Genomic DNA, 16,113 nt, shown 5'->3' on the forward strand with positions numbered 1-16,113 from the left:
GCTATCTTCTTCAGTCAAATTAATTTTCTAAATACTTAAAATGCTGCTTATTCCACTGGAAGTTACAGAGTTACTATCACATTTTCTCATTTGAATAATCTTTAGAGATGTGAAAGTGCATCATGACATAAAAACAATGAGCAGAAACTGGAGGAAAGTCCAAATCTGAAGTCCAAATCATTGATTGAAGCTAAACGGGTTGTTGTTGTTTTTGGAAAAACACATGTATGGCTTTATTAATGTTAGTCTCAGTCTGTCTGTCTATTCATTCACTACTTTGGCGTAGCTTGAAATACATCAACAGCTTTTCAATGAATTTCAAGTGAAACCAAAATCTTTATTTGTGTTTCACACTGAAATAACTCAGGAGCTATTGTTTTGTATTTGATAAACACATTAATTTTACTCAGAGAATATTTCTAATAATCTGAGAAAACCTTTAAAGAGCAACATAATCAGCTCAATTGTCAGTGTAGCTCACAGATAAGATTCCAGTGAGTTTCTGGGAGCTACACTGACAATCTCTGCACATAAAACTGAAACAGTATGCACAGATCTCCATAAATAAAATGTTCCTTTCTCTCATTTGGGTAAACTGACTGGATAAACCCAAGTTATTTTGTCCTCCAGGTGACCTACAAACGGGATTTGGCTGCTGCAGAGTCCATTATCAAAGGTGAGTTTCTTTTGTGGATATGCTTTCATAGAACTTCCTGTATGTACAGTACAAAGTACAATAGTTTTTCATCTTCTTACTTATATAAAATGTGTATGTTGACAGGTAGACATGAATGGTTGTTTCCACTAGGTCTTCTCACACAGGTTAAATGCTCAGAAATAAGCAGTTTTGGAGTGTCTACATTCTTTTTGTGTGGTCTGGAGTTGTGAATAGGTGACATTGAATTAAAATAGACTATTGTTTTCAAAGGAAGAAATTCTTTGTAGTATTGTTTAGCCTGGGATGAACACTGCGGATTTACACAGTCAGTGAGTACTATAGAAAGCAAGTCAGGACAAGGGAGACTATCATATTCAGAGAAATGGAAATAAACACAGCACTATATTTCACCCCGCCAGCACCTGGACCAACAAGTACCTGTTTGATGATGACATAAGTGATTATTCTCAGAGCCTCTGAAGTGAATGAATTCATTGTCTGATTTTTAGAAAGGACGTGGAAAAAAGTTCTCATATCTGTCAGTACGAGAAACAGACGAGAGTTTCAATTTGTGTTTGCATTTCTGTGTGATTGCATAGAGCCACCACAGAGAGTGTGTGCGTGTTTGTTTGAACATTTATGGCTACTCTACAGAAGGCTTTCAAATGACATAACAATATAGTTAGTCTTACTTTTTTTTTGCTGCAGCGGAGGTGTGCAATGGGATGAATGTCACAGTGAAATTGTGTTATTTTTATCTATGAACTTTTAAGTTTGATTTGTAGTCCTACTTTGAATCCTCAAAGGGCCCACAACACAGTAGGTGACGCTGTTTGCCATCACTAAAATTAAGATAAAGCGCTTTGAGGGTTTCGAAAAGCGCTATATAAATGCAATCCATTATTATTATTATTATTATTATTATTATTATAAAAGTCAAATTGAGGTAGTCATGTTGGACTTGCTGCTATTCAATATTTGTTAGCTTTAACTTTAATGAATTCAGGAAAAATAATAAAACTTCACAAATACTTTTTTTCTATAAATTAATTGTCATAACTATCAAAAGTAGGAATCAGGCTTTGTCTACAGTGCTATTTTTATAGCTATTTTTAGCATTTTGAGCGGGCAATATAAGTAATATGTTGTTTGCCCCGGGGTGGCAGACCCTCGCGAATAAGGGAGCACTGCATATTACTACCAAACATAAAGTGTCAGCTGAAGAAGCGCAGTATTGTGTCAGCGTGTAATGTCATAATTAGCTATGTATTACATTTGGTGCTCTCCTCTCCTGATAAACTATTAAAGTAGAACAAGTTTGCAAGTGTATCTTTCATTTTCATACTGAGGAAAGAACTTTAAGTAAGTTTATTTTCTTATTTTGAAACTATGGCAAAGTGTATGGATCCTACCTTATTTTAGTGCAGTTTGATTCAGACCACTGACTGGCTTCTGGGTAATGAGCTGCTATCTCAAGTAGAGGATTTCAGGTATCTTCTGCTTTTCTTTACAAATGAGGGAAGGAGATGAGAAATTGGTGCAATACCTGCAAAAGTGAGGGCTTGGTTTGTTGTAGTGAAGGCTTGTTTGATTGTGAAACCTAAAGCTGTCGATTTGCTTGTCAGTCCACATTCACCCACAGCAATGGCCAAAAGCTGGGGGCGAGTCTCTCTCTGACTGCCGCCTATTTGTAACTGCTGCTTATCCATGTCCGGTGGGTGATGGAGGGTAGCTGAGGGTCTGGGTGTCTATAAGCTATGTTTTCCCACACAAACTGACAACGAAGATGTAAATTTACAGAAATAACTCTGGAGAAAAAATGATCAGTGATGTATATTTTACTACACATCACTGATAACTGTACCGATCGTTTTGTAGCTACTATTAAGTCAATGCTGTTTTGATAATTTATCTTCAATCTCAAATCCTAATTATTTGCCAGGCAAGCCAGGTTGTGGTGCAGTCATGTTAATTTTTCAAGTGTACCTCTTGTAATGTGACAAGATTGATTTATTTGTCATTCAGAGTTTTGCCATTTTTGTTTATGTGGAGGAGTTTTTAAAATCACACGTCTTCTCTTTCAGAGACTTTATCACGATCAGCATGTGTTATCACAGGTGGATTGGCAGAAGCTGTGAACCTGGCAGATGCTCTTCGGAAGGCTGTTGGAGCTCTGGATATGGTACGTACGGGGCAGTAACAGCTAATTCAAGTGTTGTTTGTGATGACAACAAAACTGAAGAGCCTCACCAGTTTACCATTATGTTTTCCTCTATCTCACCCGTATCCGTCTCCTGTCATATACCTCAAATCTCCCCATAAACTCTATGTGAGCTCCACTTGGGTGGCCCAGTGGTGAAACTTGCCATCTGTGGTCACACCTCTAATGGAGCCTGTCTGGGACTTCCACACTCTGCAACTTTCCTCCCTGTCATTTTCTCCCCTCAGCCTCCTCCTCTGACTCTGCACGCAGGAGAGCAGATGCCCCTTCTCCTTAACTTGTAGTCACTTTGTGGGCAAATCAAATTCCCACGTTGCCTTCAGTCCATATAGCAAACATCCTCTATTTAATTTGTAAAATTGTTCCTGATAGACAATGAGTAAAGTGTCCATATGCAAAACAGAAAAGAGTGACAGTCTGGGACATCTGACAGCACAGACCACATAGAGGCTCCAAATATGAATTACTCTCCTCTTACCTCAACAACCGTTGGGTTTCCTTAGAGGAAGCCATGTAACCAGTAACTCAAACAACCTGGATTTTGAAAAGAAGGCAAATAAACAAATGTGGCAAAATTACTTTTAATCAAAATAAGCTTTATAGAACTGTTCTTAGTATCCAGTTAGAGGGATATCCAGTAGGAAACTACTGTAATAAAATACTCTTTACAGTCAACCATTTTAAACATTTTAAACAGCCAGGAGGTGTTGTATTAATAGGCATAGTTTGCAAATGAGCATAAAACTATTTTAGTTTGTTTATTGTACAAAACAATTCAATGAGTTCAGATGAATTTTTGAAGACTTTGACAGTGAGCTCATCTTATTGCTTGTCTTTGCCAGCAGTGATATTCAGGGATGAAAAGGTGGAAGGAATGTTATAATATAATTAAAAGTAAAAAGTTGATTAGCTTTAGCTAACTGTTAAAAAAGACAAATATTTCGAACTGTATTGTCTGTTGTTCACTGCTTTTTCTTGCCTATAAACAGTAACCTATTTATTATTAATTATCGGGATGTGTTGTCTGCATATAGCCACTGATGACTGTTATTCGTCTGTCAGCAGGTCTGACAGTAATGCAAATTTTTTGTCAGCTTCACATTACTAATGAGAAACTGCTTCTCCACCACTGAGATCTGGTGACTGTGGAGACCATTTGAGTACAGAGAACTTATTGTCATTTTCAAGAAACCAGTTGGAGACTTTTTGAGCTTTGTCCATTATTCTGCTGGAAGCAACCATCAGGAGATGGGTACACCTTGGTCATAAAGGGATGGACACGGACAGCAACAATGCTCAGCTGTGTCATTTAAACAGTGCTCAGGTGGAACTAAAGGACACAAATTGTACTTAGAAAATATCCCTATGCCTGAGCTATTGATCCAATTGAGGATAGATCCATGCTTTTATGCTGTTTACATCAAATTCTGACCCTACCACTAGAAATCAAGACTCATCAGAACAAGCAGTGTTTTTCCATTCTTCGATTATTAGAAGTTTTCTACTCTTAGCTGACAGAAGTCCCACCTGGTGTGGTCTTCTGCTGCTTTAATCCAATTGCTTCACAAATGGTATTTTGGATGCCTCGGTTGTAATGAGTGGTTATTTGAGTTACTGTTGCCTTCCCATTAGCTTAAAGTAGTCTGGTCATTCTCCTCTGGCCTCTGGCCTCAATATTGTATTTTTATCCAGAGAAGTGTTTTTTTCTGACCATCTTCTCTAGAGATGTATCTGTAGGAAAATCCCAGTAGATCAACTGTTTCTCAGATACTCAGACTCTGATACCATCAACTATGCCAGATTCAAGCTCAATTTGAACTTTGGTGGGCCGATTTGACCATGTCCACGTTTTATTGAACTGACTACACCGACTGGCTTCCATTTTATTGGATGACTAGATATGTCACCCAATAAAATTGAACAATTGAACAAACAATTGAACAGATATACCTAACAAAGTGGTCAGTTTAAGTAGCTGACTTATTTGATCCCAACAAACACGTTAAATTAACAATTGTAATGGATGACTGTTGATTTGAAAACAAATCATTGTTGCCTAATAAATTAGAAATGTAAATGTCTTCTTAGCAAGCAAGAGTTAATTAACTCAATTTAAAAATAGTCTACATTGTCTGCGTACCATACGTTGTCTTTTTTGTTAATATAGCACAAAATAGTGTTGCGGGAAAAATTGATGCAGCAAAGTAAAATGAAACTGATTTAAGAAATTGGAGGGGACTCAAATCAACCTGCTGGTTTCAATTCATTTATTTATTTAAAAGAGGCAATGCATTTTCACATATTCCAGTTTTGAGCATGAAACTGATGTGTGGTCATTAGTTTCTGCACAGTTTAGAGCTGCTGCTAATTTTCAACCCTTGTCTCTTTCTGGGCTTTTACATTCCCAATACACAAACAAATTTACAACATTCAATTACATGAAACCAAAATACACTATGATTCCAAATCTACAAAGAATTTAGTATAAAATATATTTTGTTTAAAGCAAGAGAAAGATGGAAAAATAGTTTTAAAAAGTATGAATACTTGTAAAATATAATATGGTATTCTGGTTACATAACTATAGAGCAAAACGGTTGCTGAGCGCAAATGTAATAGTTCAATAAGGAGAGATCATTAAAAAGAAATGAACATGACTTATTGATGTACAGAATTTAGAGGTTTTTGGTAATTTGACTCTGATAGCCCATCTTGGCAAAATGCACCCCCAGCAGTGATTGGATTAGGGCAGGACACTCCAGAATGTAGACACTGGTGGTGGAGATGAAGATAGAGGCATGAATGGAGCCTGCGTGATGACAGGCACTGATAGGGATTAAGTGGGTTTGCACAAAATTGTCTGCAAAGGATAATGACAAATGCGCAGTGAGATTTTAAGTACACAGTGTGAATGCTGATTGAACTGAAGAAGGCCAGGAGAAAGATGATTGGACTAGACCACAACAAATTTGTGACTTTCAAAAATGTATCACAATTAATTGCAATATTATCATAAACAGGCTGCAGGTAATTGCCAGCTTTACCCCTTTCAGACACACACTGATATCAGACTGATATGGTTCACAATATCATTTTGTAGCAAAAAAATAACTGAAGTGAAATAAATGTATCTTATTGGATAAAACGGATATTGACAAGTAGAAATATATGTTTTTTTCAATACTCGAATATCACAGAATGTTAAAAATTCCTATTATATTGTATCATGAGTGAAGTACTGTATTAGTATTATATCGCAGGGTTTGAGATGATTTCCATCTCTGCCACATAAGCAAATAATCATGGCTCTACAATTCCACATTGTTGGAGTTGAAAAAATTAATAGTTTTTTAGGATAAAATAATCCATGCGTGTAGGCTTTAAGCAGTTGAAGAAGAAGAGTTGACTCATCACTTCTCTTACACTATGAATCGTGTGTATTTACATCAAATGTATTTTCATAGTGTTTATTATACACTGAAATTTCACATCCATCAGTTATTACACATCTATACATTAGAGTAGAGATTCCCACACATGGCATCATGTTTAGTAATGTTTTTCCTGTATTTTTTGATGTGGTATAGATATTCGCTGGGCATTACTGTAGACAATGGAGTGCAGTGGCACAGCAAGCTGCAAGTCATGATTCCATATTTGTCAGTGATCCAAACTGTTCATCCTCCTTTAAACTTGCTCCAAGTCCCTCCTTAGCTGGTGTCAGAACGAGCGGATCTTGCTGTCTGGTGCTGGAATGGGCCCCAGAGATGGATTTGGGGTCATGTTGTCCTCCTTGGATCGGCTGATTAGAGCTATTCCAGTCTGTACTTAGGTGGCCGGTGGGGCTGTGTTTTTCCGGCACACGTGTTCGGAACCAGATACATCCTTTTCAGGGAGTATGTGAGGGAGGAAGAAAAATGGGGGAGATGAAAGGCAAGTGGAAGAAGCGGAAGATGAAGAATTACCTTTGTCCCAGTGCCATTGCCTGAATCTAATACAGGGATAAGTGGGATATGTGTGTGCAGGTGGATGATTTGGCAGCATGTGTGCGCAAGAGACAAAGACAGTGCAAGTAAAAATATGATTAGGGATTCTTTCAGCAGGATATTATCTAAGAGATAAATTTGATGCAGTTTAAAGGGCCGGTTCACCTCAAAATCACATTTACTGATTTTCCACTGGCCTGTGGTGCTATCTGTCTTTCTAGGTTTGTTTTAAGTGTTAGTTGCCCAGTTTTACTGGCTGTAGAGATGTCCAAAACTGAGCATCTCTTAAATATAATGGAGCTCAGTGGTACCTTGTGGTAAACCCTGATGTGAGTAATCTCATGTGGAAACCAAAGAGTGAAGAATGAAGCGTGCACCTAACCATGACGAGAAGCTTGTGGTTGTGACGGTGTGATAGAATGTAAACACTTGCAGTGTACCCCACACCTGAGCCACAGTCTTATCTAGCTGTGGTGGCTGTAAGTAGTATGAAAAATAATTCTCCCATGAACTTGCTCATTGCAATGTTTAGATTTTTATGAGCCACGAGCTCTGAAAAGAGACATTGTTGCTGAGTTTTTCAAAATTAAATTCAGGAAAAAGATTGATATCTCTACAGATGCAAAACTGGGTAGCTCATACCAAAACAGTCTGCATACAGTATATATGTTTTATTGAAGGACACAGGACAATTATGTGCATTCAGTTGTGGAGTGAAATATTCCTTTTTAAATTTCTAAAAAAATGTATAAAAGAAGATTCTCTCATGTTAACTCCTAAAAATACTGTACCACCACCAACGTGTGAATATTTTTAAAACCTTAATAGAAGCACTTGCTCTTAAATTCCCAGATATTGTTTTCCATACTAACATTTACCCACGTTTGTGACATTGGATTGGTGAACACTAGTGTGGTTATTTTGGCCAAACAATGTAGCAGTTTTGTCATTATAAATACTTAATACTGTCATTGACGTGATATGCAGCGCACAATTGCCTTTGTTTAACCTCCTAAGACCCAAACTCTTTCATGGCATGCATTTTTAATTTCTCTTTGCTATTTGGGCTGATTGGGACCTGATGAATGTAAAAGCAAAGAATTACTAGATTTGTTTTTTTTTTTTACCTGATTTTTGTTTCTGAGAAAAATTAGATCCACATATGAGGATTTTCGTTTTAAATTTTGATAGAACAGTGGCAGTATAATGTCCTCGTAAGTGGATATCAGGCCCTTGTAGAGCAAAATTTTGTATTTTGGTCTAGACAACCCAAAATGTGATGTCTACATATGTGGACACCAGGTCCTAGGAGGTTAATCTACTTTACTAAATATGAAACAAATGCAAATAGTTTTGTGTCTAGTATATCCAGTGTTTGGTTCCTTCAAGTGACCACATCTAAATACACTGAAAAAAGTTAACATTGTGATAAAAACCTTAACCTCTTCAAAGAAAATTACTCTGCAATGAACAGTTTAATTAAATACCCGACAATTGTTTTCTTGTTTTATTAAAAACACATTTTCAGTATTTGATTGGAGTAAAATCGAAACAGAGACAGACACAGACAAGTAGATGTTTTATGGGAGGAAAAAAACACATTAAACTTTTTTTTTTTTCAAATCAAATTATCTCCTCTTTCTTCTCCCTGGTATCGTTTAATCTTGACACATGTTGTTATTTTTATATGCTGTGCACATCAAAGGGAATCCTCAGATCCATATCAGCTTAGTGAGGGTTTTTGATAATTACTTTCAACTCAAGAGAATTTGTCATTTAGACAGAAAACAAGTAGTACGATTGGACAGACAGTGTACCAGCAAATGTGCTTTTTTTGGCTGTCAGCCACAGATAGTTTTAAATAATGGGTTCTAAGCTTTGCTTGCAATTTGCCAACAAGTTGTTTTTTAGACTAGATGATTGATCTTTGAATATATTTTAGGGCCAAAGTGTCTGGTAGCTTTAATAAGCGTACCATATTCATACTGTCAGCAGTATTTGTAGCTTGCAGCTGTTGTTAATGTTTCATCTTGATGCAAACACAAGCTTAAATATGTAATAAAGTACCTGTGTCTGATATAATAATTACCTTTCATGCTGGAATCTGGACTTTAAGCACATAAACTTTGTTTAAGAAAAGAAAATGATAAGAGTATGTGATACAAGTCACTTTGGACATATGAGACAAATAATAAATAATGTATTATTCTTACAAAAAAATTATGTAAGAATTGGACATAAGTATCATAAAGTCAGTAAAAATAGCTAGTCAATAATGTTACAAAGTAAAAGCTTTGTAAAAGAATTCACATTGTAAGTCTGTGTACCTTGTACTTTTTGTACCTTACAGAAAAAAACAATGCAGGTATTAATACAAGATGGAGTCCGTTTTATTCATAAAAGTTGGATTTCTCTTTTAAATCTTGGAACTGAGCAATTCTGTGGTCACCATCTTGTTGTTTAAAGGAATAGTGGTGAACCAGTGACAGGATCATGGGCAGCCAAGGCTCACTGATGCATATCGGAAGTGAAGCATGTGGTCTGATCCAACAGACTAGATACTGTAGCTCAAATTGCTGAAATTGGTTCTGATAGAAAGGTGTCAGAATACACGGTGCATCTCAGCTAGTTGTGTTTATATATATATACATATATATATATATATATTTAGACGTGTGTGTGTGTGTGTGTGTGTGTGTTTATGTGTATGATATACCTTATTATTTGTATAAAAATGAGAATGGTTTCTTAACACTTTTAAATTTCACATTAACTGTATGTCTCTGGTTTGTTTAACTGGTCTTTTTGGTCTTTGGGGTTCTGTGGCTTCTTGGCTTTCTAGGCCTAAACTAAAATAAACACATCTACTCTGCGATTTCATGGCCAACCTGTTTTAGATCATGGCAGATTTTTCTTTAGAGCCCTGCAAATCTGCATGTCGGACCGAAAAGATTTTCCTCCTGAAGCTGGGGGCAGTTATCTTTCAAGAACAATTAACCATTGAGCATATGGTTCCCATAACCATTTCACATTCTCATTTACTTTCAGTTACTTTAATGAGGAGAACAGCAACATCTCAATGCCAAACATAGATTTTGAATGTTTATTTCTGTGTTTATTTCCTGAATGTTTGACACTATAGTAACAGGTTATATTTTTAAGGGAAAACAACAAAAATGAATTCAAAATGGACATTGTGGGCTATCCAGTTGCCTCATTTTATTTGTATGCCAGAGCCAAAATTAAAAGAAAAGATCAGAACGTAAATGTCTCATTTCTCTAAGTAAAAAGGCTTTTACAGTTCTTGGCTGCATGTCGGGCTTCAACTCAATTTGCAGCATAATGAAATTTAAGTTGGCTTACGTATGATTGCTGTTCCCGTTTTTTGCATATGACAGAATTTTTCTGCCAGTTCAGAAGTATAAGGAGCCCAGAAATTGTTTCTTTTTTACCCTGTCTCATTTGTTCTAATAAGTTTCTGACTGCAGTTGATGGAAATAAGCCACTCAGTTATGTGATCTTTAGGCACAAATCTTTTCTTTTTTTAAATAACTTTTTTCTGTAATCATAGAATGATTCATGGCAGAAAAGCAGGTGGATGTACTCTCGCAACAGATGACTGAAATAGTGGCTGAAACAAAAACCAGAAGCCTCTTGACCTTTGAGCGTTGGAGTCGATCAGTCATTCTATATGAAATGCATTAGGACTTTGGCACTGGTGGACCTACCTTAAATCTTATCAGTCAAGCAAGATACATCAGCTGAATATTTAACATGAGGGTATCTCTCATTCACAGGAGTTGGACATCGTCCCAGATCTAATGGGAGACAACGCCAGGTGTCTGTTAAAGGAGTGGAACTTCATCCAGGTTTCTGTAAGTTCTTATTCTATTTTCTACAACTTCTCTGTGAAAGTAAAATATGCCGCTGTAAGTAGTCATGAATTTTTTTGTTTTTGTCTTTGGTCTTTAGGTCAGTCACTCATGCTTGTCTGAAGTGGAGGCGATACTTGTGGCTTTAGAGGCAGAAAATCGAGCTCTTCTCCACCCGGTGGTTGTTATTTGGGTGAGTTGAGATTTAGATCCTATAACTGTGTATCTCACAGTTAGAGTGCTAATCCATGTCCATCATCTTAGTGTGGCATTTGTCTAGGTTCCTGGACTAGAAGACAAGCTATGGGGGTGTAAAAACTGAGCTGTAATGGAAAAACCCAAGGAGAAATTAAAGCCTCTAAAATTTAATGAAAAACCATCCAAATGTTGTTGACACATTTGATTAAAACCACCAAAGTCAAAGGCTTTGGTGATTTTTAAAAGAAAATGTCAGTAAGAATCATCCTCTAGAGCCCACAAGTGTTCATGCCAAATTTCAGGGCATTAACTTATTAACATATTTCAGTCAGGACCCAAGTGGTGCACTCACTGACAGATGCAGCCATCCTTACTGTGATTTCACATACAGATCTACTCTGTGTCCCCCACAACTCTGTTTCCATTGCTTGCTGGGACCTTGTGTATTCTTGTTGTTGTCATCTAAGAGACAGATTTGTAAATCATTAAAAGACAAAGAATGTATTGCTGGCAATCACAGGGACAGCACAGCAGCTCTTGCGTGCAGTTATGTGGGGAAAACGCATCATTTTTTAAGTCATCATTGCCATTCTCAACTTTTTAACTCCTACAAACTGTGTACCTAAAAAAAAAAAAATACAGTTCAGGAATCTAGTTAACAGAACCTGGAAAACCTGCTCTTGATTCTGTTACAGTCCTGCCTTGAAAGCATCCACAGGAAGTATCCATAAGAAGTATGCACACTGGCTTAGTTATTACAATGGACATACAAAGTAAATGGACATAACGTAAAAAAATGCTAGTTGGTTTAACAAGTTATTTTTATTTTATCAATGTCAAGCATTATTTACACAGTCAATTCTGCTGCCTGTATGATTTTTTTGCTTCACTGAAACTAGACAATAGTTTCCTTCTCCCATCTCTGCTGCCTCAGCGAGGCTGCTGTAAGCCAGCGAGGCATGAAGAAGGTCTAATGACATTTGGAACAACCATGATTCAGTAACTTTTAGAACCAACTTTAACAGCAACACCTAGAAGTAATCATTTTCTGACTGACTTTATCAGTCTCTCGTATTATTTTGGAGGAATTTGTCCCACTTTTTTTTTTTTATTAATTCATGCACAGCTCTCTTAAGTTCCTACCACAGCATTTCAATCTGGATGAAGTCTGGACTTCAGTGTGATGGACTGAAATCAGCCATTGTGTTGTAGATTGCTGTTGTGCTTGGGATCACTGTACTGTTGGAATGCCAAACCTTAGCTGTTGGACAGATGGCCTCACATTTGTTTCTTAAATAATTTGGTAAACAGAGTTTATGGTCTCCATGGCCATCACTCCTCCACCATTGTGCTTTACAGTCAGTATGACATGTTTGTGCTGATATGCTGACTTTTCTCCAAATGTGGCTTTGTGCATGTTCTCCACTTTGGTCTTGTCTGTCCAAAGGACATTGTTCAGAAATCTTGTGGTTTGTTTCGACGCAGCTTTGCAAACCTTAGTTGTGCTACCATGTTCTTTTCTGAGAAAAGAGGCTTTGCAACCCTTCCAAACAAGGCATACTTGTTCATACTTGTCTTTTTTTCTAATTGTTCTGTCATGAACTTTATAATTTAACATGCAAACCAAGGTTTCTAGTGTCTGAAATGTAGCTCTTGAGATTTTTAGCATTTTCTCTGAAATTGTATGATCTGACCTTGGGGAGAATATGCTGAGACATCCACTCCTGGGAAGATTGTGGCATATTGTTGTAACATATACCTGAAAGCCCCAGACCATCAAACTGTCAGAACTTGTGCCTTTAAAGAAGTCCAGTGACATCCATGTTAGGCTACTAAATTGGACAGATGGATGGAGAGAATGAAAGATATTGGCTATATCATACAAATGTTATAACCAGTGCATTAGTACAATAAAAAGGCTTCTAGGTATACTTAGTTCAGTTTCTTTTTAACAGGAGGGGACCTCTGCCAGCTGTCTACTATGGCTGGATTGAGAGGTAAAGGGAAAAAGAAAGGGGGGAAAAGAGTGCATAGAGAGATGAGGACAAAAAACAAACTATTCGAACGAGAAGACAAAAGTTAACAGCGTGGATTAGTGTTATATATACACACGCAGTGAATGAAAAGAGGTGAGTGCTGAACAAATGCTCTGTGCAACATGTTAAGACCCACAGAAGCCTGAGCCTATTGCAGCATAACTTTGTGTTGTGTTGACTTACTGTTATCATCATGATTCAATCCAAAATTGATCCAAATGGGACTGAATAATTTTCCTTTTACAAATCACACTTTTTTTTTTCAGCTACTCACAGTAACACTTTTTCCCAGCTCACTGAGCTCAGCTTCCTGTCGGACCAGTGGAAACTGCTCCAGTGCCACAATACAGTTTTCCCACACCATTTTAATAAAGCCTGAATCATGAAATTGCCAGAAAATAGCATTTTTTTAAACTGAAGCATTCAAACTTATCATCTTAACAAGTTTTTTAAACCCAATTAAATATTAATTTTCATATATAAGTTTTAATTTGTATTATATTTGCTACATCCAAGAAATGATACCAATGATGTAAAGTCTCAAACTCACAAAAAACTGCATACAACAAATGTGATACATTAACATTAGGGGGTTCTGTTTTTTCAAGTACTGAAATTCATACCCTTGGGAATTTAAACTGTTATAATTGATACTACTCGAGCCTTCTATACATCGCCACTCTCTTTTCTTGGATATCTACATACAGTTCAACTCACTTGTAATTCAAAGCACACAGGTTTGACGTTTCTTTAAGCAAACATTTTTCCTTTTTGTATGTAGTGTATTCAGTATGTACTCTTTTTTTTCTTAAGCGAGCTATTAATACCATTTGAGGACTAAAGGTGTGTTATTTGCAGTTGTGTGTTTGTTAGGGAAGCCACCTAAAGGGTTACAAGTTTGTCTCTTTAATATATAAATAAAAGCTCATAAATCTATAACATGTCCTTAAAGTCATACAGTATATAAACTACTGTGTGTCTGTGCATATAATGTCTCAGTGTCATTTCCCCACACACCTGGTGCAGCACAGATTAAGTTTCATTGAGGTACATGTACTGCATAGCATTGAAAACCTTTTCTTTTTTTTCTGCTTGTAAAAATCTAACCTGTGGTCCACCTCACGTCCCTTGTGGAGCTCTGTAGCTTTTTGGAAACTCTACACCTCCCTTGAAAGCACCTCTGCACGACCTCGCTTACGGCTCGCTTTCCCTCAAACTGTGACTGATCCCACCAGAGCAACACTGACCTGAGAGCTCACTGAGGAAAAAAGAACAAACTGCTTTAATCTGCTCTGGGAAACATTTAAATGTTTGTGAAAGGCATGTTTACTTTTTTTAATTTGGAAAATGTAACTCTTCATCTAAAACAAAGAGCCAGCATCAAAAACAATGCCAGGTAATGAGAACAACATAAACCCACAGAGGCTGATTTCTGTGACAAAACAAGCCAGATGTCATGCAGAATTGCTCTGCTAAAGCCCCTGTTCTTACTTGTGTTAGTTTTCAATAAAGATTGAAGCACATAGACTCAGATGTGTAAACACTCAGTTTGAAGCTGGGGGTTTAATGGGATTGACTCCCTTCCACATCAGAACAAACCAGGTTCCCACAAAACTCCCACTGGTAAATGTTGCTAGTTCATCCTAATCTTATTCTGTTCTAACATTTATTCCGATCAGCCACAACAATGAAACCGCTGACAGGCGAAGTGAATAACATCGATCATCTTATTACAATGCAATGTTCTGCTGAGAAGCCTTGGGTCCTGAGATTTATGTGGATGTTACTTTGACGTATACCACCCACATAAAGATTGTTGCACACCAAATTGCAACCTCCAGGGATGAAAAATTAAGCCAATTAATTAACTGTAGTTCCTTGGGAGGCCACTTGAGGCTATCTCATAAAGAGGTTCAGTGCTTGTAGACTACAGTGTTTAAATGCCAAACTTTAAAGCAATTAAAACATATTTTTAGATGCATCCATTCTCTGCCACTTAGCCTTCTCAGGGGGGGCTGGAACCTATCCCAGCTATCTTGGGGTGAGAGGCAGGGTACAGCCTGGACAGGTCGCCAGTCTGTCTCAGGTCTAACACATAGACACAGACAACCATTCACGCTCATATTCACACCTGCATTCACACCTATGGGCAATTTAGAGCTTCCAATTAACCTACCCCCACTAACTGCATGTCTTTGGACTGTGGGAGAAAGCTGAAGTACTCGGAGAGAACCCACATGCAAACTGCACACAGAAAGGCAGGTTTGAACTCAGGTGGAATTGAACTCAGAACCTTCTTGCTGTGAGGCAACAGTGCTAACCACCATGCTGCCCTATTTTTAGATTCTAGTCTTGATGCATGCTCATTCATCCAGGTAAGTAAATTTTAAAAGTTGATTTTGTTCATCTGGACGTAGCGTTTTTAGTGGGAGAAACATTTAACCACTCATCCAAGTGACTTCTTCAGTCCCAGCGGACTCCAGGTTTCCCCAATCTTACAAACTGGGAAGAACGCTGGTTTGAGCGCAGAGTCAAGGAGGCCATTTACGTGAAAAGGGAAAGACCATCTTTGAATCGAGGAGGGGGCCTAAGGGTACATCTTTTGCCATCGTACAATGCTGTGATTGCAGCCATTCCCCAACTCTCTGTGAATGGTTCTCATGGCCATTGATCAGTGGTCTTTGATCAGTGGTTGTTGATCAATGGTCATGAGAATTTGCATAATTATGATGAAGGAACTGACCTCCCAGCCCATTGTTCCTTCAGTGAGCTGGTTTCAGTCATTATGCAAATGTACCATTTATAAGATTGGGGAAACCTGCAGTCAGCTGAGACTGAAGAAGTCACTTGGATGAGTGATGAAACGTTTCTCCCACTGAAAACGCTACATCCAGATGAACAGAATCAACTTTTGGAGACTCTATAGATAGCTTTCACCTTCCAACAACTCTACTGAGGCGGATATTTTTAGTAACTCCATCCATCCGTAAACAGCAGTATTGTTTTTTGGTGGCGAAATCGCTGAACTAGATTTCGCCACCATATTTGTGCTGTTTGTGCCTCCTAGGTAATTTTAGGTTGAATTTTAATTAAACAATTAAGACACAAAGCTTACTGTGTCTTAAAAAACACGACTATGGAC

The 16,113-nt window shown here is 37.5% G+C and overlaps 1 protein-coding gene across 2 annotated transcripts in view; it reads left to right on the plus strand.

Moving 5' to 3' along the window:
- The window catches only part of crppa (CDP-L-ribitol pyrophosphorylase A), a 52,710-nt gene that overhangs the window by 16,309 nt on the left and 20,288 nt on the right, over positions 1-16,113 (plus strand). Inside the window, exons 5-8 of one of the 2 annotated variants that reach the window (XM_063486522.1) lie at positions 631-676; positions 2,743-2,840; positions 10,663-10,740; positions 10,838-10,930. In XM_063486522.1, the coding sequence (XP_063342592.1) occupies positions 631-676; positions 2,743-2,840; positions 10,663-10,740; positions 10,838-10,930 (315 nt within the window). The remainder of the gene's footprint in view (positions 1-630; positions 677-2,742; positions 2,841-10,662; positions 10,741-10,837; positions 10,931-16,113) is intronic. The other variant, XM_063486523.1, reaches the window with a different exon arrangement.

Source organism: Pelmatolapia mariae, linkage group LG10_11, assembly GCF_036321145.2.
Source record: "Pelmatolapia mariae isolate MD_Pm_ZW linkage group LG10_11, Pm_UMD_F_2, whole genome shotgun sequence".
NCBI lineage: Eukaryota > Metazoa > Chordata > Actinopteri > Cichliformes > Cichlidae > Pelmatolapia > Pelmatolapia mariae.